The sequence below is a fragment of the Thrips palmi genome, unplaced genomic scaffold, assembly GCF_012932325.1.
Source record: "Thrips palmi isolate BJ-2018 unplaced genomic scaffold, TpBJ-2018v1 HiC_scaffold_8, whole genome shotgun sequence".
In the NCBI taxonomy this organism is placed as follows: domain Eukaryota; kingdom Metazoa; phylum Arthropoda; class Insecta; order Thysanoptera; family Thripidae; genus Thrips; species Thrips palmi.
This window is the reverse complement of record NW_023144635.1, coordinates 12,623,856-12,646,526: the sequence shown is the minus strand read 5'-3', so window position 1 is coordinate 12,646,526 and position 22,671 is coordinate 12,623,856. Positions and strand designations below refer to the sequence as shown.

At 39.5% G+C, this 22,671-nt stretch overlaps 4 protein-coding genes across 7 annotated transcripts; 2 read left to right on the top strand and 2 right to left on the bottom strand.

The window, feature by feature from the left end:
- The first annotated feature begins 966 nt into the window (after window positions 1–966).
- On the top strand, window positions 967–4,392 carry LOC117653337 (sarcolemmal membrane-associated protein). The gene is made up of 3 exons (XM_034398961.1): window positions 967–1,102; window positions 1,189–2,853; window positions 2,978–4,392. Exons 2-3 carry the CDS (start codon window positions 1,372–1,374, stop codon window positions 3,440–3,442), a joined length of 1,947 nt encoding a protein of 648 aa, XP_034254852.1. The 5' UTR covers window positions 967–1,102; window positions 1,189–1,371; the 3' UTR covers window positions 3,443–4,392.
- A 115-nt stretch (window positions 4,393–4,507) lies between these two features.
- LOC117653338 (twinkle protein, mitochondrial) lies at window positions 4,508–7,553 on the bottom strand. The gene is made up of 10 exons (XM_034398962.1): window positions 7,125–7,553; window positions 6,795–7,027; window positions 6,609–6,708; window positions 6,306–6,521; window positions 6,052–6,196; window positions 5,752–5,908; window positions 5,504–5,653; window positions 5,236–5,424; window positions 4,802–5,116; window positions 4,508–4,724 (listed from the first exon to the last, which is right to left on the bottom strand). Exons 1-10 carry the CDS (start codon window positions 7,351–7,353, stop codon window positions 4,578–4,580), a joined length of 1,881 nt encoding a protein of 626 aa, XP_034254853.1. The 5' UTR covers window positions 7,354–7,553; the 3' UTR covers window positions 4,508–4,577.
- Window positions 7,554–9,355: 1,802 nt separating this feature from the next.
- On the bottom strand, window positions 9,356–15,913 carry LOC117653333 (cold shock domain-containing protein E1). 3 transcript variants are annotated; one of them, XM_034398956.1, is made up of 13 exons: window positions 15,532–15,726; window positions 13,820–14,581; window positions 13,545–13,724; window positions 13,256–13,455; window positions 12,968–13,175; window positions 12,398–12,889; window positions 12,140–12,310; window positions 11,940–12,056; window positions 11,670–11,860; window positions 11,332–11,573; window positions 11,092–11,259; window positions 10,851–11,019; window positions 9,356–10,768 (listed from the first exon to the last, which is right to left on the bottom strand). In XM_034398956.1, the coding sequence occupies exons 2-13, from the start codon at window positions 14,225–14,227 to the stop codon at window positions 10,603–10,605; spliced, it is 2,712 nt and encodes a 903-aa protein (XP_034254847.1). In that variant the 5' UTR covers window positions 14,228–14,581; window positions 15,532–15,726; the 3' UTR covers window positions 9,356–10,602. The 3 variants fall into 3 exon arrangements, with proteins under 3 accessions (XP_034254847.1, XP_034254848.1, XP_034254845.1); XM_034398957.1 differs by lacking the exon at window positions 15,532–15,726 and adding an exon at window positions 14,961–15,228; XM_034398954.1 differs by lacking the exon at window positions 15,532–15,726 and adding an exon at window positions 15,781–15,913 and having other exon boundaries at window positions 9,728–10,768.
- Window positions 15,914–15,938: 25 nt separating this feature from the next.
- Window positions 15,939–22,385, top strand: LOC117653335 (HBS1-like protein). Of its 2 annotated transcripts, none has more exons than XM_034398960.1 (13): window positions 15,939–16,146; window positions 16,607–16,675; window positions 16,763–16,908; window positions 17,001–17,205; window positions 17,297–17,341; window positions 19,510–19,674; window positions 19,755–19,899; window positions 19,977–20,222; window positions 20,320–20,549; window positions 20,633–20,866; window positions 20,952–21,125; window positions 21,216–21,415; window positions 21,526–22,385. In XM_034398960.1, exons 1-13 carry the CDS (start codon window positions 16,104–16,106, stop codon window positions 21,778–21,780), a joined length of 2,157 nt encoding a protein of 718 aa, XP_034254851.1. In that variant the 5' UTR covers window positions 15,939–16,103; the 3' UTR covers window positions 21,781–22,385. The 2 variants fall into 2 exon arrangements, with proteins under 2 accessions (XP_034254851.1, XP_034254850.1); XM_034398959.1 differs by having other exon boundaries at window positions 19,507–19,674.
- Window positions 22,386–22,671: the final 286 nt, after the last annotated feature.

The following is a 22,671-nucleotide window of genomic DNA, read 5'->3' as shown; positions in this document are numbered from 1 at the left end:
ATCAAAATATTTTACACATGAACATCTAGAGGAATAAGTATCCATTTTTCACCATATAAATGTTCTATACTAGAACTTGTAGCTCTCACCATCTGGGTTTTAGCCTGTAATGGGTCATTGTTGCCAAAAGAGACACAAAAGCTGATGCACCAAGAATATTGCCCCAAGAGGGGAAGTAAGTGCCTTTCTCCGATTCCAACTTGGGCTGAGGCTGATTTTCAGGTTTTCTTGGGTCTTTCCATGTCTCATAATAGCCTAGGAGAAGAGTCTTCCCTTCTGAAGGCGGCTCGTAACGCTGCAACAAAGGAACACAAAAATAATTAAGAAACAACAACAAATGGATAGAGTGAAATTTTAGTGCTGGAGGACATGAAGATGTTGAGACATGGATTACCAGTACATAGAGAGAGAAAAGTACTGAGACATTGCCATATGACGGAATACAAATAAAATACATATCATGTAGGGTCACTTTAAAGTATGGTTCCATGAACAAGAAAAGAAAATACTGTCATAACCTTCATAGACACCATTGGAACAATTATCAGAAACGTGGGAGAAAGCATAGTGCTTCCTACATTGTGAGATAACTAAGAACAAGAAGCAAAGAGAAACAAACCTGATACTTCAGGGACATCTTAAAGGAATGTCACGATCAACAGCAGTATATATCAGCTCAATATTTCGCCTTGCCAGCCTTCCTCCTTCGATGAACGAAAACGAAAGGCAAGCAGACGACCTATTGAATTTTGGATCGAGCTATCGTTCGGGTTGACCAACTCTTGAGTGCAACAATAATCAGAAATTTATTGCTGAAAATGGTGACTTCAAAGCATCTCATAAATCTCAATTGCTTATCTTATGTTTCATTATTCTTTCCAAACATCTGAATAAAAATTCATCCCTCCAAAATGTTGTAGGTGACTGCTCAATTTATGCTGCACGTTGGCCAAGAGTGGGGAAAGGGGAAAGGGGCTGAAATTCCCTAAGCCTTCTGGAAAAGAGGGTGGTGAATTCGCTCTGACGTTACATGTCTCTGTATTTTCAGTATTTGCTACTACTATCCGAATCCGCTGCGAGTTCCTTCTGTATTTATATTTAGGTCTGCACCATTTGGACTCTAACTCTTTCCTCTAAGTCGACTGCAAAGGTTTGACCTTTTTGGCAAGATTTGTTTCCTTGTTGCAGTGTTTCGCGAGCAGGCATCAGCTGTTTCCGTAAGACGTGGAGATTGGTTAAACGAGTGGAGGGCACTCTGCTGCTGCTGGTTCTTCCAAGTTACTTGTCCACCCTTGGTTTCTGCGGCGGTCCCTTGTGAACAACCCATGCAACATGTAGCATCACAATGTGTTGAATGATCCCCCTGCAGTGATGGTGGTAGTGAAGTATGGCTGGGGGAGGGATTTTGCTGTACCCTTGACAGAAACTTTTGCTGGCCTTACCTCAAGTAACAACAAAATGACAAGTCGTGGAGTTCTTACTTGCCGCTTCAACTCCCACCACTTTCAGGAACGCAATCTCATTCTTGATCAACCTGTGAAGATTGGACGCTCAGTGGCAAGAGCCAAACCAGCTGCCAACAATGCTATTTTTGATTGCAAAGTGCTGTCTCGAAACCACGCCCTACTGTGGTACGATAGTGGCAAATTTTACCTCCAAGACACCAAAAGTAGCAATGGAACTTTTGTCAATAATCATAGACTCAGCAAAGGTGGTGATGAATCGACCCCAAGAGAAGTCTGCTCTGGAGATATTGTGCAGTTTGGTGTCGATGTCATGGAGAATGCAGGCAAGGTGACACATGGTTGTATTATTGCCACTCTGCGTTTGTATTTGCCTGATGGCAAAGAGGCAAAAGCCAGTCCCTCAACTGTAAATTCTCAGGAGACTGTTGGATTTGAGGAACTTTATGCGCTTAATAGTTATCTTCAAGAAGCTCTTCAAAGAGAGAGTCAATTAGAGAAGAAACTCAACACTTTACAACGACTTTTGGATGACCTAAGAAAAAGTTGTGATCTTGGTTGGAAAGCTCTTATTGATGAAGATCGCTTGCTCTCTCGTGTTGAAATACTGGAGTGTCAATTGCAGACATTTGCTAAAAATGCCACAGAAGATATTCTACGAGAAGAATTGCGTAAATTACAAGAAGACAAGATCAATTATCAAGGGACTGCCAAAGAAGGCTTGCAAAAGATCTTAGAGGAAAAGTTAGATGCTGTTCAAAAACTGCAAGACCTAGAAAATTCAAAAGCTAGTGTGGAAATTCAGTGCAATGGACTGAAACAGCTTCTTGCTCGAAGCCAACAAGATTTGAAGGAACTTGCTCAGAAGTACAGTCAGCAATCTGCAAAATTGAATACCACAGAGGAACAACATCAAGAAGCCCTTCAAACCTTGGAAGAGGAGAAGAAACTGTTGCAGTCTCAGCTAGAAGAGCAAATCAAAGCAGAGCGTGCTCTTCAAGCAAAGCTTGAGCGTCTTCAAGCTGACGGTGATCTTACTCAGCAGCAATTGGAAGCTGTGCAATCCCATCTAGCTGGGTTGGATTCTGGAGTCACAATGGATCTAATCTTTCAGCGTATCAGTGATACTTTGAAGGTAGAAATGGATAACACTGAACTTATTAGTGAAGAGGACCAAATATCCAAAAAGGAGCTTGATAATGCTGGCAACAATACCAACTCCATCCACAGGCTTAAAGCCACAATTGCCATGCAAAATGAGATGTTAGCATCTATGAGGGAAAAGGAGAGAGAATATGAAAAACAAAATGAGCAGCTAGATGCTGAACTAAGAAAGGTGCAAGCAGTGATGGAGCGATTGAAAGACAACAAGGAAGATTCTCAAAGCCAGGTAAAGTTTCAATTTTCTTACTGTCACTCTTATTCTGGTGGCATTTTGACTGTTTGACGTTTGACTTTTGACATTTCAGAACTGTGAATGTGTTCGTGATGCATGTATTTTTTTTTTCTTACAGGTGAACAATAGAGAGAGTGAAGAAACCGAAGTCCTGAAGAAATTTCAGTGGGAAGCTCAGCAAAATGAGAAGCAGCTTCGCAATGGTGTTGAATTTGTGGCTCAGCTGGAGGCACAACTTACAAAGCTACATCAAGATGAAAAGTATGTTAAAAATGGCCCTGAGAGTGTAGCTCAACTTGAAGGGCAGATTGCTAAATTACAACAGGAGCAAGAGCTTCAACAGCCCCGTCTTGAAGAACGGAATGAGCAATGTAAGCGACTCATCCTCAAAGTAGAAGAGTTGGAAGAAGAATTAGTTGTGCTTCGTGAACGCTTCTCACAATGCAACGTTGAGCGTACACGAATGTCTCAGGATCTGCGTAATTTACAAGCTTGTTCAGGACAAACGGCAGCTTCTAAGCTTCTGATGCCTGGACTAATTGTTATGTTTGCTATTATTGTATTCTTTTGGCTTCATTTTTAAGCATCCGCCAGCTACCGTTTAAATATTTTTTGAATCTTTTTCCTTAATCATGCTCAACCCTTAGTTGCCATATCGAAGAGTAAGAAACTGTACATAAATTAAGTTATTGGGAGTGTCTTTGTACGTTCAATAAATGCTGTTTGTTACTGTGATTGATTGTTCCAATAACCAATACCTTTGCTTGCATAGGATAGGTCTGTCTGTACGTACCAAAAATTATATTCATAATATTCTGTAACTTTGCATGAGTGGTGGTGTTTTGTTGCTTTAAGTGGTGTGTTGGAATATCATATAACAAGGCATACAAATGAATGTATTTTGAAAGGTCACTTGAAATGTTCTCTTATGCTTTGAAGGTAAGTTGTTGTTTGTCTAAGTTTCTTCTCCTTTTAAAGACTTTTGCTTTATCTATAAGTATTTTTAAATGAGATGAATACTCCATGATTTGGTCATTTTCTGGTTTTCTTTCCTGGGCCCACTGTGATATAAATATTTTTGAGTACATTCACATCCTGTAATTTTGAGAGCCAAGGCTAACTTAAAAGATCATTTCTTAAATTTAGGGACCTGACTGTTTGAAAGAAAAAAAAAGTTTTATTTATCTTCAATTTGGCAGTTTCACTCTATTTATGATTTTCCCTCCCTTCTTATTTGTTGTTATTTATCATTATTAAATGTTGTATTTTGTATTGTTATCAAATTGTGTTGGTGTCTGTGTGTAGTGTTGCCGTTTCTGTCATATGAGTCCAACTGGCTCTTATAGTATACTCTAGGTTTTAGTTACCATGTGTAGCATCATCTAGTCTCTGTAAGGTTTTCCTTTTAAAGAATTGTAAATGGACAAGTAACAGGCAAAGACTGTACAGGATGCACTATTGTGTGAAATTCTGTGTTCAGTTATGTAGATTGTGGAGCTCCTAATTAAACTTTGTGTTTCTTTCTGATTTGAACAGCCTTGTTTTGTTGAACCTCCTTTGTCATTGTTCTCTTGTACACCTTTTTCCATTCATTGAACAAATTGTAAGTTCTTGTAGAAAATCAAGGTATGGAATGAAGAAAAACGAGTACACAGTAAAAATTTGTTATTCTACAGTTAATTCAGACAGTCACTTTGTACACAGTCTTGAGACAGTATTCACCCAAGAACATTCAATTTGTTCCAGGAACCCTCTTTTCCCAGTTTGTCAGAGGGGAACATTTGCTGCTGAGTGAATCTTAAGGATGACTTGTTAAATTCTAGAGGCACTCTACCAACATCGCCACAAAACCGATTCTTTAACACCTGAAACCATAAAATAACTGTAGAGATTACTTTGAAAAAAATATTGAAAGTGATAATTATTTACTTTATAGTGCTACCTTCAAAAACAGGCCGCCTTGTGATTCGCGGTAGTCTTGAAGCATAAGGACATTGTCAGCTTCCTGGGTAGCTTTGGCTCCACCAAATACTGAGTTAAGACCAAGGTGTTCTCCTTGACGCTCTTTCCTTGGATGTATGACTAGAGTGACATGACAATTGTAAAGAGTAGCAAAACTTCGAAAGGCAGCTATGATGTTATCCTGCCTCCAAAAGCGATCAGCACCACTGCTATCTTCACTGACACCCATCATGAATTGAACTGTGTCAATTATCACATGGCCAATGTCATACACATACTGAGCATGTTCGAGTACCTGTCAAACAAGAGCAAGATGAACTCTACAAGAGACGAGCTTTTCAAAATGCAAAATTGTGCAGCTCCTCTCAATAAAAAGTATTGGAGTTTTTTTATTTTGTTTTCTTTTTCTTTTACCTGCATCACTTTTTCAAGAGAATGCTGCCCATGGAACTTCATAAAATACATAGGAAGTCTTTCCAAACTGTCTGCAAATTCATCAAAACGATCCATATGATCCTGCAAAGGGATCCCTGCCAGTTGTGTCAGCAGAGTGCGAGCCAGACGATGATTGGGTATTTCAAAGCTACCCCACAGTGTATTCACCTAAAAAAAAACAAGAGAAATTTAAAAAAAAAATAGTTTGGTAAATACTCTGGTTACAGTGAATCAAGAATCTACATACTCCTTGCTCTGCCAAGTCAAGAGAATATTGGCCCATTAAAGTTGTTTTGCCACTACCAGTTGATCCAGACAGCACTGTTAATTCACCTCTTCTAAATCCTTTGAGCAAATTGTTCAGTAATGGAAAACACCGCCATTTGATTCCTTCAACCTGTAACAGGTTAACTTTGAATATACTTATTCTTGTAGAAAGTAGATCTGTTTTACATGAAGAGAATTAAATTGTATGTTTCTATTATCATGGGTTACCTTTCCTACATTAGACAATTCCGACATGACCTCTGCTCTCAGACTTTTGAATGATGTGACATCTTCAATATGTAAAGGTCTTGCTTCAGACAACATTGATACTAGATTTTCACCATTTTCATGGGCGTGCATTGCACTGGGCGCATGAGCACTTGGCCTGAAAAATAGACCCAAATCAAATCAAATTATAAACTAGAGATTGTTACATTGTTCCAATTTAACTTCAACCTGGCAAGTCAAGCTCTCCTAGACAAATGTAATTCAGTACAACAGAAAACAAGAAGAAGGATGTGAGCTTACTTCACAGCAAAGCACCGTTTTGCATCAAGTTTATTAGAAAAGCACCGAATAGCATCCCACATTCCAGCACAACTTCGAATCCAGAAAGTTATTTTTGTATAAATTTCAAACAAGGGAAGTGTTTCTATGGGTAGCTTGCTAATACCTGCAGATTTTATTGAAAAAGACATTTAGATAAGTCAATGGTTGAAGTGAAGAACTAAGAAATTTTTATGATCAATGCAATTAGACAGAACATCAGATAATGAAATTACCATGTGGCAAACAAATGATGTGACTTGAAACTCCAGATTTAGTAAGGGCCAAAGCATCTCTTACAGAAGTAACTACAATGGCAGAATTGATTGTTTTGAGTTTGCTGGTTTTTTTAAGAGTGGTCAGTCTTTCAGGATACACGATGATGAGGCCTGATTGGTCAGCACCCAATAATGATGTTTCTTCATCGGAGCATCTTGATATTACCCTGAAACCTGCAAAGTGATGGATAAATTTGTTATATGGAAGTTATAAAAAACGCTGCCATACTTTATAAAACAGATTAGTGAAAATGTGAATACCTGCAGTTAAATCATCAATTGACTTGAAAGGGAAATACATGGAGGTACAGGATGAATCTAAACAGGCACCCATCTGCTTGAGAACTTCACGGGTTGTATGCTGAAAATATCAAGTTTAAAAACACGATTATTTAATCGATGTTTCATTTAAATCATCCCATAGAATACAAACTGAAAAATACATACTGGTAGATTAAATTTTTGCATTAATTTCAGGATATCTTCATCCGATTTGGTGTGCACTTCAATGAGAGTTTCCTTTAACTTGAGTTCTTTGGGAAATGATTTGATTCCATTCAAGGGTGACTTGAGTTCCGACAGATCTTCCTTCATCTTTCCTTTGCTTGGAATGGCACGATAGAGTCTTTGAAGCGCTGTCCATTCACCATAACTTCTACATTTGACACAAGTAAAAAACCCTGCAAAATAAAAAAAAAAGGAACAATTCTCAGAGTGACAAAGGATTGGTAAGGTGCAAGAACGTTTAAAAGGGAAAGGACTGTTTCAAAATCTCACCTGTTGTTTTGTTTATGTAGAGGCTACCCGGCGATTTCACTGAGCATGCCTTGCACTCCGACTGAAGGCAGGTATGGCCGTCAACAAGTGACATATCCATTTGTACGAGGAACTTCTTAAAATCCGACTTAGTCAGTTTTCCTGGGTCGCTACTGATAACTTTGCTAAAATGTCTTGAGCCTCTTTTATTCAGTGCAACGGCGCGCAATAACCGCCAAGAGACTTCCATTGTCCAGACAAGATTAAAAGCAACCAAGTACGTCCTCAATGTAAAATATAAATGCACACGGAAATTCAGAGCACGAGCACCGCGAATCTCATGTCAGAACAAGAAAAATACTGGTTTCGCTTCAATGTAAACAAAATGCACAAAGCACAAAGCACACACGCGCGCCTCACGCCACAAAAAAAGTTCTTTGGTATTTTTCATAGCTCAGAAATGGGCGTTTTCAGTTACGGTAAGTTACCCAGAAATGTGTCTCAGTTTTAAAGAGTGTGACTGGTCCTTTGGCCGGACCTAGTTATTTTAAGCTCTTCAAAAAGAGACAATTGCTATTTTTTTATGTTTTCCTTTTGCTGCAAAGCAAATGAATGCTACATGCTAATGCTGCTACTTAAAATTCTCATACCGTGATTTCTCCGCCACAACTGAAAGGACCTTTCGTCTGCAAGTTGTAGATCGGATAGGGCCTTTCTTTTTGTCGTCATTATTTTTTGCCTTCCATCTGCTTTAACGTGACATTTTTCACGTGTGAGAGGTGTAAGTTAATTAATTATCATAGACCTAAAATCGGAAACATAGTTTTAATCTCAAAGCTGATGGAATCAAGTGCTTTTCTGGGGAGGATCGGTTAGGTTATGACCTGGTGCTATCTTTGGGAAAGCTTTTCAATCGAAAATAATTGAAAATAACAGTTGCTTTGCTTTTTTTTATACTCTTTAAAGGTTTTTTATTTATCCAAGATTTTATTTTGCTTAGTTCATTGTGGTGTTATTGTTTATTTGTATGCAGAGGTTATGCAAGTATACTTTGGCCTGTCATTCATGTTTTCTTCCATGGGTACCATTTCTTGTGACCATCCAGCATTCACAATCACTTGAGTCATATTTGTGCAGTGTTGCACCTTGCTGACCCAACTGTCACCTCACGGCATTTTAAACTTGCCACCCTTTCATACTTATGTAATATCAAACCGTTGGCTAATCTGATTTTTCTCTTGATTTCAGAATCCTTATGAGTTTTGCGTGGGCTCTTCAACGTTATTGGGTGTCAGTCACCTTTCCTACTGTTGTGGCTTGGTCTATCTACGCCGATTGGTCTCACACTCAACAGTGGAAGAAACAGCAAAAGCAGCAAAGTCAGTTTCTTCATGTTTTGTGTTGATCGTAAATGTTAACTTATCACTTATTTCTTATATTTTAATTGTTACAGATGAGCTACAGTAAGGCCCTCGCCCAATTCTTCTCTCCCCAAAACGTTTTCTATTTCGTGTCCCCTTTAGTTGGAATATATGTGGGGAAAATATATGATGATAACGAAACGCAAAGAATGACAAGATACCGTGATCGCTCAGCCCTCTATGGCAGACCTCCACCACCTCCTGGTGTCAAGGAGATCCCATCGTGGTAAACATCAATGTCTCTTTGTGTATATAGCCAACTAGCCTTAATAAAGAGGATTATGGCGTTCATTGCTGTAATCATGACTATTTAATATCCATGACACTGCCATTTATTTTGAACTATGTTCTCATCCCAATCATTTTCCAACATGGAGTATGAAATGTGGTTTCAGTGAAGCATTTAGCCTGGATATCAAATGAGAAAAATACCAATCCAATAACATTTTATTTTGATCAATCCAAACCAATAATGTACAAGTATAATAAGCAGTACAATGAAATAAGTTCTTTAAAAAAACCAAAAAAAGCCTCATTCTGATGGTATGTATAACTTCCATTAACACTGCTTGAAATGTTCATAGTAAAAGTGTATACCATGCATACCATGGAAAAAAATTTTCTTGACAAGAACCATGATGTATCTAGATGGCTACAACAAAGACGTATCAAATTGCAGAATCCCAGAAATGCTGCTCTTCACCTCTCACTTTCTCACTTATTGATCAAATCAAGCTGGAAAGCTATGACTAAGTAAAGAAACCATGGCTATCTATCTACTATCACGTTTTAGTTTTGGTAGCCGACATTTACATGACTGGGACTAAAGGCACAACTAGTAGTTCACTCAGTAGTCGGCACATGATCTTAGGTTGTAAAAATAAGGATGTATAATTATATAACTGAACTGCGGTTTTGATCACACAGCTGTCTTTAAATAGTGTGTTCCAATATCAACTTGTATGTTACTATATCAAAGCTACAGGCAACTGAATACAGGCTTAAATGTACACAGTAAAACTTACAGACCAACAGGTTTTACTGCAGTTTTGGTCCAGAGCAGAACAAAGAAAGAGCAAGGATATTGAAGAGAAATAAACAATTTTATACAAAATTGTGAAACTGTCATCAGAAGCTCTCTTGATCTTTCTTGTTCTTCAATTAAAGAAAGTAAAGGTCGAATGTAGGCAATAACAATCCACCTACTCAATTAATTGATTTATCTCATCATTTAGAATACAAATATGCACAATTCATGTACAAGTGAGTGATTTAAAGAAAGGGAGAGGGTTCATTGCGACCGTCAGAATGAAGGTCAAAGAATTATCAACCTTGACCTTAATGCTGACAGACACCATACACTCATGCACACACACAAACACACACACACCCATTCATATACAATGCTAATGTTGAGCAGATTGATTCCTGTCTTTCAGCTCAAGCTAGGCACAAGATGGAATATTGGCTGCAGTCAGTGTTGGTGGCTAACGACACAGGAGCCTCTGCTTTAGTACTTGTGGATCATTCAAACATACTCACTCAGATGGAAAAAAAAATATTTAAAAAAAAATTCAACATTCAATTCATTTTAACGGCTTCTAATGACAAGGTCTTAACAGCCTGCATGAGACTCAGTTTTCATTTCATACTTTATTAGATCAAAACAGAAGTCCCAACTACAAATAATAATAAAGAAGCTAAACCTCTTCACGTAAGCAAGTGGTGAGGACTAGCATGGCAGTCGGGCATAAATGCCAGAACAATTGGGAGCCAACTTAAATGTACTTCAAACCTCACATCGACACTTAAGTGTGAACATGGTGGAGGTTTTTCCCCACTTACAGTGCTTGGAGTTTATTAAATTGTACTCATTAAAATAATATTCCTAAGGTGTTGGGTGTGACCTGCATAAAAGCAGACATTATTTTTCATTTTCTGACAAAGAACTGTAGTTAAAAAAAGTATGGTTTACTTCATTATTTTAAATTTTGATGCTTGGCTGAAGCATACATAAAACCCGGAAACCTAAGTTAAAAACGAATGTAGGCAGGGAAAGACTGCACTTCTCACTCAGATTATTCAACACCTACACCTGGCAACCTTGAAACACGGGCAATGCTAAATCCCTTTGTGCCATCAGGACCCTTTGGCTGCCTTAAGACTGTAAGTTTAGGGCCAGTATCATCCACAGATGTAGTTCGAAGGCGGCTTATCAGGCGCTCAGGCCTCTGCGTATTCTCACTGAAATAAGGGATCGCAATTGATATACAGGAGATTGGACAGAGACGTGCCAAAAGTGTTGTCATCAGTCAATGTTACTTACCACACTTTAGTGACATTACAGGCAGAAGACTTCCCAGTACGGTGCTTTGTTACGAGGACAAAGTCCACTGTGTCTCCTGCTTGAAGGGTTGCATTATCCTTTACCTCTGTCATGTGGAAGAAAAGTTTCTTTCCTTCCTCAACTTCATAAGCCAAAAAGCCAAATAGACCTGTGCATTAAATTGCCAATGAGTAACAGAAGAACAACACAAATCAAAGTAACAGGAATGCATTGTAAGCACCTTTCACTGAATCTACAGTAGCTCGCCGTTTCTTCCTTATTGCAACAACATTGGCAGCTCTTCCCTGGCTGTCCACTTGAAAATGAACAGGATCACCAATTTGTAACAACTCTCTCTTGTTGGTGAGACTTGTGATGCCAAACTCATATTCTGCTCCCTTTTCACCCTCTAAAAACAAGTCCACACATTAAGAACATACACTATAAACATGCCAAAAGTTGAGTGTAAAATTGTGCTTACCAGTATCTGTGCTGGCCTGGATCAGCCCTGCATATTGATCTTGATCTGGGTTGACTGAACGAAGTGGACGAACCACTTTCCCATCCAAAACTTCAGGAAGAATTGTAGGGCTCTTGAGGGTACCCTTAGGTAAAACTTTCACATTTTCCGCAGACATGCAAGTACCAGATGTTCCTCTAATGTTCAGGATAAACTCCACCTCATTGCCAAGTTCAAGTTTATTTCCATCACCATCCAGGTTACTGCAAGCACAAAGCAAATAAATAAAAGATCGATGTTGTTCAGAATCAAGGTGAAGAGGAAATATATATATAATGAAGAAATTATTCTTTACACACCTGAAGTGGAAGAAAACTTCCATGTCATGAGCTAAATTCTCAATGAAGCCAAAACCATCCTTCAGTGCTGCAATGTAGCCCTGATGCAATGCACCATCCCCACGGTCTCCACCTGCTGCTCTTTGACTAACTTTAACATTAATAGCCACAATCTCTTTGTTGCGCTTAACTTGAGCTATGTCAAACTCGACCTAGACCAATAAATAAAATTATTAGGTTACAGCTTAAAAAAATGACATTACACCATCATAACAAATGAGATCAACATACCTGGTCGCCTACTTTGGGGATGCTCTTGTGATCGCAGTCTTTCAAATAATAGGTAATTGTTTTCTTACTGTCATTAACAGTGTAAGAAATGGTTCCTGGTTCAGGTTTCTCATTAGACTGGAACAAATGGGATGTTTGAAAAGTTTTTCTGGGGGAAATGCTAACAGGGGAAAGAAGAAAAGAAAATATTTGAAACACACCTGGTTCTTAGATGGGCTGCGTTGATTCCAGTAGGGAGGTAATACGTCTTTAGTTACTACACCACTAACACTATGTTCCATGACATTTTCAAACTTCACAGTATGTAAGGGCAGGTGCTTAATGCGTATTGCCCGCTGCCTCATGTTTGAAACTAATGTAGAAGACTGATCCTAAAAAAGACAAAACTCTTATACAGTTCTTCACAAAAGTAAATGTTACTACACAGTTATTTAGAAAGGTAGAACCATAAAACACACCTGTATCATGGTAAACTCCACTTCATCACCAACTGAAACATCTTTGTCAACATTAAGAACTTCACTGAAGTGAAAGAAGAGTTTTGGTTCCCTCTCTACACATTTTAAAAATCCATAGCCATCTTTCACAGCAGTAACCACTCCTTGTTCACGGCGTTCACCAGATACATTAAAAGATTCATCCAGGAGGGAAATATCTGTTGCTCGTTTTAGGCTATCGCGTCTGTCCGTAGCAAGACGGAAACTAACCCAGTCACCATGACGCAACGTGAAATCTCCTTTTTGATCTTTATCACCAAAGGCCACTTCAGACTCTGAATGGTCAGGAGCACGATACTTAATTCTACCCGGTAGAGGATCATTCTGGTGTCTACCATTTTGGCCTCGCTCAAAAGGCTTCAAAACTTGGCCCTTCATCGTCTCTTCATTCACATCCTCAAATATTATAGAACCTCGGGGTAGAACAGTGATATTACATGCCACTTCTTTCCCCTAGAAAAAAAAAGATTCAATTAGAATGTTTATAACAATACAGTTAATACAAAAACTGAAACACAAGAAAATACTTACATTCCTAGTCTGGATTGTAAATTCCACATCATCTCCCAGTCTGATTTCTTCTTTGTTCTTGGATTCTGAGAAGTGGAAGAATATCTCTTTCACAACATCTGCCCTTTCAATAAAGCCAAAGCTTTCCTTCATGGAACAGACTACACCCTGGTACCGTACAGGATGCACAGGGTTTTCAAGGCGAACATGTGAAGCTCCTAAGTTGCCTCTGTAACCGAAGTAAATGACAAGTTACATTAGAATTTGCAATGAACAAAGTTTAATTAAATTTCAATTCATTCTTCATACCTGGGGTTTGCAGCAATCTGGAAACTGACTTTGTCACCTGAGCGTAACGTCACATTACCTTCTACATCATCCTTGTTATATGGAAGGAAAAAGCACTCGCCCCTGTTTTCGTAACTAATTCGACCCTGTGTCTCTCCACCTTGCCCATCTGACCTTATCTCTGTTGTTACATTTCCGGTCACACGCTCTTCACTGAGCACCTATGACCAGAGCAAAATTGTAACTTTTGACATGCCATAACTATAATTGGTACATTAAAAACCTTTAGGTATTTGGAAATAATTCTTACCACTTCTGGTGCAATTTTGGTGATGAAACTGGCTATTGGCTTACCAGTTCTTCGGTCATATGTCATCTCAAATTCAACTGGATCACCAATCTTCAAGTGCTCAATGTTCCCACTGAACTGACTAAAGTGGAAGAAGAGGCGGGCTTGTCTTTCACAGCACTGGATAAAACCATACGAATGCTAGAAAATAGAACCAAACACAGTGGCACATTAAATTTTAGTAAACCTCTTTCAATGCATTTTCATTCAAATAAAAAAAAGTGGGGGAAACTGACCAACAACTTTTCAATGATACCAGTCTCTCTAGTAGCATTCTGGTAGGCTCCATCAGAGTTATTCTGTTGTGACTGCTGCCCCGACTGAGCTTGACTGAAGCTGTTGGAGTTGCTGCTGCTACTGCTGTTTGTATTGGAGTCTCCATTCATTCCACCATCATTACCTTCTCTTCCAGTGAAGGTACCAATTGGAAATGAGCTACCACCACCGCCGCCTCCGCCACCCCCACCAGAACTATAGTTGGGTGGGTAGTGATTATAGTGGCCGTGATTGCTGCTTCCATTTGCACCACTATTGTATGGTGATCCATTGGGGGATGCAATTGACAGGGTCTTAAAGTCCAGAATAGCCGTGTCAGAGTCCATGGTTGACGGCTGGAAAGACTTCCACTGAGGATCGCTGGACATTGCGTGTTACAATAACTTGAGCTTAAAAGTAGCTTTATCACAGAACAGTTCTTTGTATACAAGACGTGACTGCTCAGAGCGCCGCGCGTCGTGCGGAAAAATTACATTAACACGAAAACAACAAATCGGCACTGGAGTGCTATATCAGTCCAACACAAGTCTAATTAATTTGACATAGTTTCTTTTACGATGCAAAAAAATTAATGCTAGTTGCTTTAAGATTCATTTGAATTGTAAAAGAAAAGATGGAAAATAATCCTCAGATGTCCTCAATGCGTGCTGGGTGCGGATTGTGTTTGGCCTTTTTAATACTTGATCGTTGCTTCAAGTTTCCTAGTCTAACAGTTACACAAGCTGAAACAAACAAAACCAAAACAAACAATTACAAATTTTATATGAATCAAAGATAATAGTCTCTTCAGCCTAGGAATGCCAATGTAATTCAATGGTAGCTTGGAATATCTTGTCATAAACAAGAACCCAAGAACTGATAAATGTGATAAACAGAATATATTGTCACTTTTAAACACAATGAGTAGCAGTCCCAGAATTTCAGTTGTAACTACTACCCAGAGTGCACAGACATGATGACACAAAAATACTTCATTCAAAATCAGTCAAAATTTAAATTGAAAATTAGAAACAGGACGCAAAGTCAAATTTTGATAAAATAATGAAGAACCATGGAAAAATTGACCTATAAAAAGATGAACTCAAGGACTAATGCTTTTACCCTTGGGTCAGGAAGGTGTACTAGTGTCAACATTAACCTCTCCGGGAACGTCAGCAAACTGGACTCGCAGCAAATAAGTGCTCGGACGGATAAACAAGCCCGGCCAAAGAGCAGACGAACCCGAATCCAACGCTAAGATCACCGGAAGGGGTTATCAATCGGCGATCTCTGATCGCACGCAAGCAGCGGTGGCAAATAGACCGACACAACCGTCGGGAGACATTTATTCCAGAAGCGGATGGGATGGATGCCACTGGCCGAGCGACGATTCATGACTAAGACCTCTCCTTTTTCCCGCAGCCCGACCGGACTTATCCCCGGACGCGTCGCGCAGCGCGGCGAGCGCCCTTCTCGGGGCGAGTTAAAAAGCCCAACGCCGAGGAGACGGCGATATCAGCGGAGAGACCGGACCAAACCTGCCCGTGGCTGAAACAAAGGAGGCCACGCACGAGACGATGTCGATGTCGCAGTCGCGGATTCGGACTCGCAGCGCCGTGGCTTTGCGGGCACCGCGACGCGGCCTGCCCCGCCGAGGGCTCCGGCCCGCATTTCCACATGCAGCTTCACTCACGGGGACGGGCGTCGCGCCGCCAAAGCCAGCCTCGGCCGTTTTCATCAACGGGCGCACAGCGATTAGCCTAGAATGGTCCACTTTAGGCCTAAGCGCCTCCGAACCGTCTTGGGTCAGGCAGCGACCGCCGGGCCCACCGCGGCCAACCCATCCCTTTATCAGGACGCCGGAGTGTCCCTGCACTCGAAGCGAGGCAGGGACATGTCGAAAATTGGCTCAAATCGCACACAATTGAAAGGTCTGACTCACCACGACACAGCACAGCACTGACGACATGCCGCCATTTTGAATGTCAACACACACCAGCGGCGAACAGCGGGTCGAGCGGCGCCTGGAAGGCGCAGCGGTAGGCAACCCGCAGCATGACCCGCGACTGTGCGATCCATGATGCAGTTCCGGTAGCTTTCTGATCTGATTGGCCGTTGATATGTGGAACACCATCACAACTTATTCGTTCAGCGATTGTTGACATGGCATGACCTTCTTCATTTGATTCGGTCCATTATGTCTATTGCGTTTGAAGCTTAGGAGTGAAGCCTTTTCAAAGTTAGTGGTTTGTAGGGTGTACAATCATGGCAAGACACAGGAACGTAAGATCTATGAACTATGCTGAAGGTGAGTTTCATACTTTTGTGCAATGTTTTTATGCAGGCCTTTGAACCGCTCTACTCTTTCTTCTTGCTTTGCGCTGTGTTATCATGCCATGCCCATTCCCAATTTACCTGTCAACCCAGAAATTCAACAAGTATGTTACATAGTGAACATAACCTGTCACTGTGCAATGCAATACTTCTTGTTATTGCACTTTGTTTTTGTGAGTTTAGTGACCACATATAACACATTCCTCTGAGATGTTTTTAAAATGTGTTCTCAAATATCACATTAAATGTGAACAATTTACTGTCTCTCTCATCTCTTTACAAAATCTTACTTTTGTTCTCTGCGTGAAAAGACAGTTTTATTCTGTCTTTTTCCTGTTCATTCATTTCATTTCTAGACAACTTGGATTTTGTTTCTATCCTCTTCGATCCTCTTTCATCCTTTTGTTGGTTTATCCTAATTCCTACTTTTTCAGAGTATGACGGCTATGATGATGTCTACGGGCACTCTGTTGAAGATGATTACAGCATTTCTCCAAGTGATGGTAAACACTGAACATCCTGTAATTTGAGTACCTGAATTTAAGCCTGCTCTATTTTAATCATTTAACACGGTCCTTTACCTTTTACAGCTGCATATGTGTTCGACAGAAATACTAATAAGGCTCAAATGTCAGCCTTCCTAGCTGGAGATGAAGATATAGCAGAAGAAGATGAGGATGCTGAGGAAGGAGTTGAGTGTGTTAAAAGAAGAGATTCAGACACATTAGGTCTACGTGTATGTTTTCCACAATTCTCAAGTAAAGGAAGATAGAAGTTTCCTAATTTTGCTCCGGATTTTAACCTTCTTTGCCTTTTATTTTGTTGCAGAGTCGAAATTTAAGTGAGCTTGATGAAGCCAGACTGAGATCTTGTTTAGATGAAATACGTAATGTGATAGGAGACTCAATGTCAGAGGCTACCCTGGCTGATATTATCTTAGCAAACGATTTCGATGTTGCCAAGTCACTGGATGCATCTCTTTCAAATGCTGCTGACGACTCCATCAAGCCACCTCTCAAGATAAAGAAGCAAGGTGTGACAGCTGCCTTAGAAGACAAAAGAAATGTTTTCTGGTTTTCTTTACTTTAGTGTTTCATGACTAAATTTCATTCCTGCCTTTCCAGAAACTCTTCTTCCTCAAAGAGAACCAAGGGCTCTTCCATCAATAGGTGAGATTCAACAGACAATTGATTTCATATACTTTAATCAGACAATTCTTTTGTTTTGATCCTAACGGGTGATATATTTTTTCTGTTTTACTTTTTATGCCCTGCTCACCTCTTCATGGGATCCATTTGCTCGCATTCTTTCATGTGCAAGGTAAGATGACAATTCAATTACCATGTCCAGTATAAAAGAGGGGATTCGCACCATGAACCTTGATAAGGAAACAGGATTGAAACAATTTGGCCTATCACCAACTAAACTTTCATTCAAAGTTCCAAAGCTGTCAATGCCACTTGGTGACTCAGACAAAGAAAACATTCATTCAAACTTCAAGGACTCAATCAATCTCACGAGTGGAATCAGTGGAAAGGTTGAGAATGTTCATAGTGTGAATCAGGTGGACAAAAGCATGGCAGAGTCTTCAAGACCCCCATCAGGATTAAAAACTTTGAATATCCCTTTGCTTAAGCAACAGCCTAAGAAAGTTCCTCCATTGTTTTCAAAAGTGCCTCAAAGTGGTGACAGCTCTGATAGTGATGATGAAGGTTCATCATTGTCAGCTTTGATGGCTCAGCATGCCTCAAAGAAAATAGACTCTAAAAATTTTTGTGCCCCGCTCCCATCAAAAACAGATAAAATTCCTCCTTTACTCAAGGAAATTTCTCAAACAAGCAACAACGATAATTGTGCTGATAGTGATGATGAAAGTCCATCCCTTTCTGCTCTCATGGCCCAGCACGCCTCCAAGGCAACAGTTCCTGAGCTTACCAGTCTCTCTGCACTTGCTGACTTTCATTTGAAAGGCAATGCTGACAAGTCTAATGTTCAACCCAAATCAGAATTTGTGATACCATCTTTAAAATTGCAATCTAAATCCCAGTTAGTGAAGACTTGTTTACCTGGGGAGACACCTGAAAATTTAACTGAGGTTCCCAATGCTGACGACACAGATGAGAAGGATATTGATATGGACAATGACAGTTTTGTTTTTGACTTGTTGGGTGCTCTGAACCCTCCTGATTTTCGTAAGCAACTAGAGAGACCCACCTCGAGAATGGATTCAGATGATATTGTAGGTCTTCATGCTAGTGAAGAAGATGAGGACGGCAAACCTTGGCTGCAAGATGGATCTTGCATTCTAGATGCTCAACCGTTTTTGTCCATTGATTTGCCATGGGAGCAAAAGTTTTCATCTCCAGTAGGGCGAATACTCTGCCGTAGGCGAGTCTTACGCAAATTGCCATATGTTAGGCCGAGCAGCCCCTTCATTGGCAGTCTAGTTCCGTTTGCTTTTGATACACTTTCTCCAGATGCAATGATCAAGAAATCTCTAAGGCGCCTTTAACATAATGTATAACTTATGTACAGTATTTATTTTTTACTTCTCATTTTGACTCAGCTCTGTAATTTGGCAAGTGTTGGATGTGCCTTATTAGTCTATGAAATCCTAATGCTGTGATCAAGCTGCACTACGCATGTCCTCTTAGATTTTTATCGTTACATTTTCATACAAATTTACAGAAGAAAATATTATATTGTGGAATGAATTTAATTTGTTTAGCTATTTGACAAGGCATGAATTCTCTTACTATTCAATGAAATCCTGTAATGATGATACTAACCATACTGTTTCATCGTAACCCATTGAGACTGCTGTGTACTCCAAGCTCATCATGTCATAGAAATAATGTTTAGGTGTATTATTTGAATGGTTGTGCAGTTTTACAACTAGCCTCTCCCCATTTTTTGTCTTTTATGTTTTCAACTTTCTCCTCAAATCTTTCTCTACTAGTAAGCAACACCAACTTAAAAGAGCAATAACAATATAGTTTATTACAGTTAAACTCTGTGCAAGATTTTGACTGTTTGTGTAGCAAGAAGGGCTTCAAGGCTCATAGAATCTGCTAGTCATATTTTGCTAGGGTTTTCTCCCTCTATTTAGGGGGGTGCAGGGTGTGTGAGTGTGTATGAAGTTGATATTTTATAGGACTATTGGTGTACTGTAAATTTTCATTCTAGATGTATTCAAAATGATAAATACAACATTTTATTTTGAGACCTACCTTTTCATAACCATTGCCTAATCTCTCATTTTTTGAAAGATGATATATTATTCAGCCGTTTGAATTTTCCTTTAGTGATGGCTTTGTCGCGCATGATTATCCAGCAGGAAAAATTCCTCAAGTAGGTGAATCGGCCATTCTTCTCACACCAGCTTTGTCAGACGTGACTGCCTCTCCCACTCTGCCACCTCCCATAAAAGTTGTGCCACCTGGAGTCAAGACTGTGAATGTCACCAAGGGATTCGAAGTTCTTTCTGTGAAGCAAGACCATGGTTTGTACTCTCTACCTTTGTGGACATAACTGGAAATCTCGACACTAAAGAGTAATAACCCTCAAAAATGTTTTTCTCAGATTCTGGAGAGGGTTTGCGACCATCCGTTTCAACACCCGGCACTCAGTCACCTTCCTCGGGACGTGCCACCCCATCTGGAAGAAACACTCCTAACATTGGTGAATCTGGTGAGGGCGATGGAGCAGTCCGTGAAGCCCGGACCAGGTACTAATTTGTTTGTATCACTTTTCCTTTCTATTCCTTTCAATGGATCCTTGGTGACTCATTCTGTGCATGTTCAGGCCTCGAATTTCAAAACAAGATATAATGGACAAGTATAATAGTGAGAGGGGAGCCACCAAGGAGCAGCTCCACATGGTTGTTATTGGACACGTTGATGCTGGTAAGAGCACTCTCATGGGACGCCTGCTCTTAGAATTAGGACAAGTCTCAAAGAAGACCATGCATAAATATGAACAAGAGAGTAAGAAGTTGGGGAAACAATCGTTTGTCTACGCATGGATTTTGGATGAAACTGGAGAGGAAAGGTGCGTGTTAAACTTCTTCCCTGGAAATGTCTATCTTTCCCATTTGTTATTACCATTTTTGCACTTTTTGGATATTTTTTATTTATTTACCATGTAGATCAAGAGGAATAACAATGGATGTTGGGCAGTCAAAGTTTGAAACCAAGTCCAAACAAGTAACATTATTGGATGCTCCTGGCCATAAAGATTTCATACCCAATATGATCACAGGAGCAACTCAAGCTGATGTTGCCCTTCTTGTTGTTGATGCTACTAGAGGAGAATTTGAGACAGGATTTGAAAGTGGTGGACAAACTCGTGAACATGCATTACTTGTCCGATCTCTTGGTAAGGTTTGGTTTTTCTTTTACTGTATTTAAAGTATGATCCAAAACTTATGTCTAATGTGAATGTTTTGTTTTTTTGTATAGGTGTGAGTCAACTGGGAGTAGTAGTAAATAAATTGGATACTGTGGGCTGGTCTCAAGATCGGTTTCAAGAAATTACTTCAAAGCTATCTGCTTTTCTTCGGCAAGCAGGCTTTAAGGAATCTGATGTGACATATGTACCTTGCAGTGGACTCACGGGTGAAAATATGGTTGTCAAACCAACTGCTGCTGACCTCACCTCATGGTATACAGGACCATGCCTCATTGATGTTATTGGTATGAAAAATCTCATTTACATTTTTCATGGAAGAGAATCTAGTCTTGGATTGGTATATTAATAGTTTTTTTTTTCACATCTCAGATGGCTTCAAAACACCTGAAAGGCCTATCACAAAACCATTCCGAATGTCTGTTAATGACATTTTCAAGGGCATGGGAGCTGGATTTTGTGTATCAGGCAGGGTGGAAACTGGTATGGTTCAGCCTGGAGATAAAGTTCTTGTTTCACCTTTGGGAGAGACCGCTTTTATTAAAGGTTGTCATAGTTTTTTAAAAAACTTCCTGATCATGGGTAAAGCAGTGTATTGAACATTGTCACTGATTTTATTTAATTTGTTTCCTTCAGTCTTGATGGTCGATGATATGCCCATCCAGACTGCATTTGCTGGAGATTGTGTGAGTGCTACAATTTCTGGAATGGATCAACAAAACATATCAGTTGGCAACATACTGTGTGAACCTCAAAGACCTATACCTATCACTTCACGATTTCAAGCCCGAATAGTTATATTTCAGCTGAGAGTCCCAATTACTAAAGGTTACGCAGTAAGTATGATAAAATTTGCTGTTGGTGTGGTTTTTTTGTTGTTGCTTTTTAATAAGCAGAAAATCAATTTTTAGCAGGTCATAACAATTTATTTTGTATTTTTCCACAGGTTGTGTTGCATCACCAGTCTCTTGTTGAACAAGCAGTCATATGTAAGCTTGTTGGCCAACTTCACAAAAGCACTGGAGCCATCATTAAACAAAAGCCTCGTTGTTTGATTGGAAACTCTATAGCTCTTGTAGAACTTGAAGTATCTCGTCCTATTTGTTTGGAATTGTACAGTGATATCAAGGAACTAGGTCGAGTTATGTTAAGAGTTGGAGGAGTCACTATTGCAGCTGGCTTAGTTACCAAGGTATACTAAGATTGTTGCTTTGTTTTTTTCTTTTTCAAATCTGTCTCTTTCAAGACTGTGGTTTAAATATTGTTGATGTACATATTTCTGTAACTAGTCCCCTTTTTGACTTAGAGTACATCTGAACATAAAATAGTGCTCAATATCAACAATAAAATTACTGGTATCTGGGCCAAATTTTTGTTTACACCAACCGTCCTACTTTTGTTGAATTATTGTTGTCTGTCTTTGTTGTTTGCATATTCAATTTGCATTTAAAAAATTAATGGATCAACTTATCACAGTTTTTTTGTGATCTACATCAGTGTGCTTTGAGTCACATTTTTTGAATTTTTAAATATGGAGTTGACTTTGTAAGACTATATATCATAGACTGGTATGATAGCATGTTGTTGTTAACCATGTTCCAGTGATTCAAAAATTATGATTGACTGATTGGCTGTTTGCTACTGTCCTGCCAAGTTTTTCTTGAACCATGGTATATATCTCTGAAAAATGTAATATGACATCTCGTTTTCCTTTACTTTTTTTGTAAGTACTTATTTTCTACCAAGGCCATGAAACCTTGTGCCTTATTTGGATTAATGTTTAATTAAAAAAAGGCTTTTAATCAATGTTGGTTGTATACTTTATTCATCCATAACCATCATATCCAACAAGGTTCATGTCAGGAATTATATGTTGGTAAACCACAAAATTTTAAGTATTTTTGGGTGAAATCTTGCTTTGCTTTTATGGGGAGGTTCAAGGCCAGGCTTTAAAACACGGAAAGGTGTCGAACAAAATTTCATGGAACCGTATGTGTCAGGATGGAAACGAGATGGATGGGGTTCAGTCTTCCTAAACGCAAAGGGAAAGGATTTGTATGTGGGAGTGTACAATGACAGTTGTGCGCCCGCG

Excerpts from the sequence above, each read along its gene's own strand:
- LOC117653337 (XM_034398961.1), top strand. The coding sequence starts at position 1,372 with ATGGTGGTAGTGAAGTATGGCTGGGGGAGGGATTTTGCTGTACCCTTG. Across the intron at positions 2,854-2,977 it reads AGGAAGATTCTCAAAGCCAG|GTGAACAATAGAGAGAGTGA; the intron begins GTAAAGTTTCAA and ends TTTTTCTTACAG.
- LOC117653338 (XM_034398962.1), bottom strand. The coding sequence starts at position 7,353 with ATGGAAGTCTCTTGGCGGTTATTGCGCGCCGTTGCACTGAATAAAAGA. Across the intron at positions 7,028-7,124 it reads CTACATAAACAAAACAACAG|GGTTTTTTACTTGTGTCAAA; the intron begins GTGAGATTTTGA and ends TTTATTTTGCAG. Across the intron at positions 5,654-5,751 it reads AATTGTCTAATGTAGGAAAG|GTTGAAGGAATCAAATGGCG; the intron begins GTAACCCATGAT and ends AACCTGTTACAG.
- LOC117653333 (XM_034398954.1), bottom strand. The coding sequence starts at position 14,227 with ATGTCCAGCGATCCTCAGTGGAAGTCTTTCCAGCCGTCAACCATGGAC. Across the intron at positions 12,311-12,397 it reads TGGAGTTTACCATGATACAG|GATCAGTCTTCTACATTAGT; the intron begins GTGTGTTTTATG and ends TGTCTTTTTTAG. Across the intron at positions 11,260-11,331 it reads CCAGGCCAGCACAGATACTG|AGGGTGAAAAGGGAGCAGAA; the intron begins GTAAGCACAATT and ends ACTTGTTTTTAG.
- LOC117653335 (XM_034398959.1), top strand. The coding sequence starts at position 16,104 with ATGGCAAGACACAGGAACGTAAGATCTATGAACTATGCTGAAG. Across the intron at positions 20,223-20,319 it reads GATGAAACTGGAGAGGAAAG|ATCAAGAGGAATAACAATGG; the intron begins GTGCGTGTTAAA and ends TTTACCATGTAG. Across the intron at positions 21,416-21,525 it reads CAATTACTAAAGGTTACGCA|GTTGTGTTGCATCACCAGTC; the intron begins GTAAGTATGATA and ends ATTTTTCCACAG.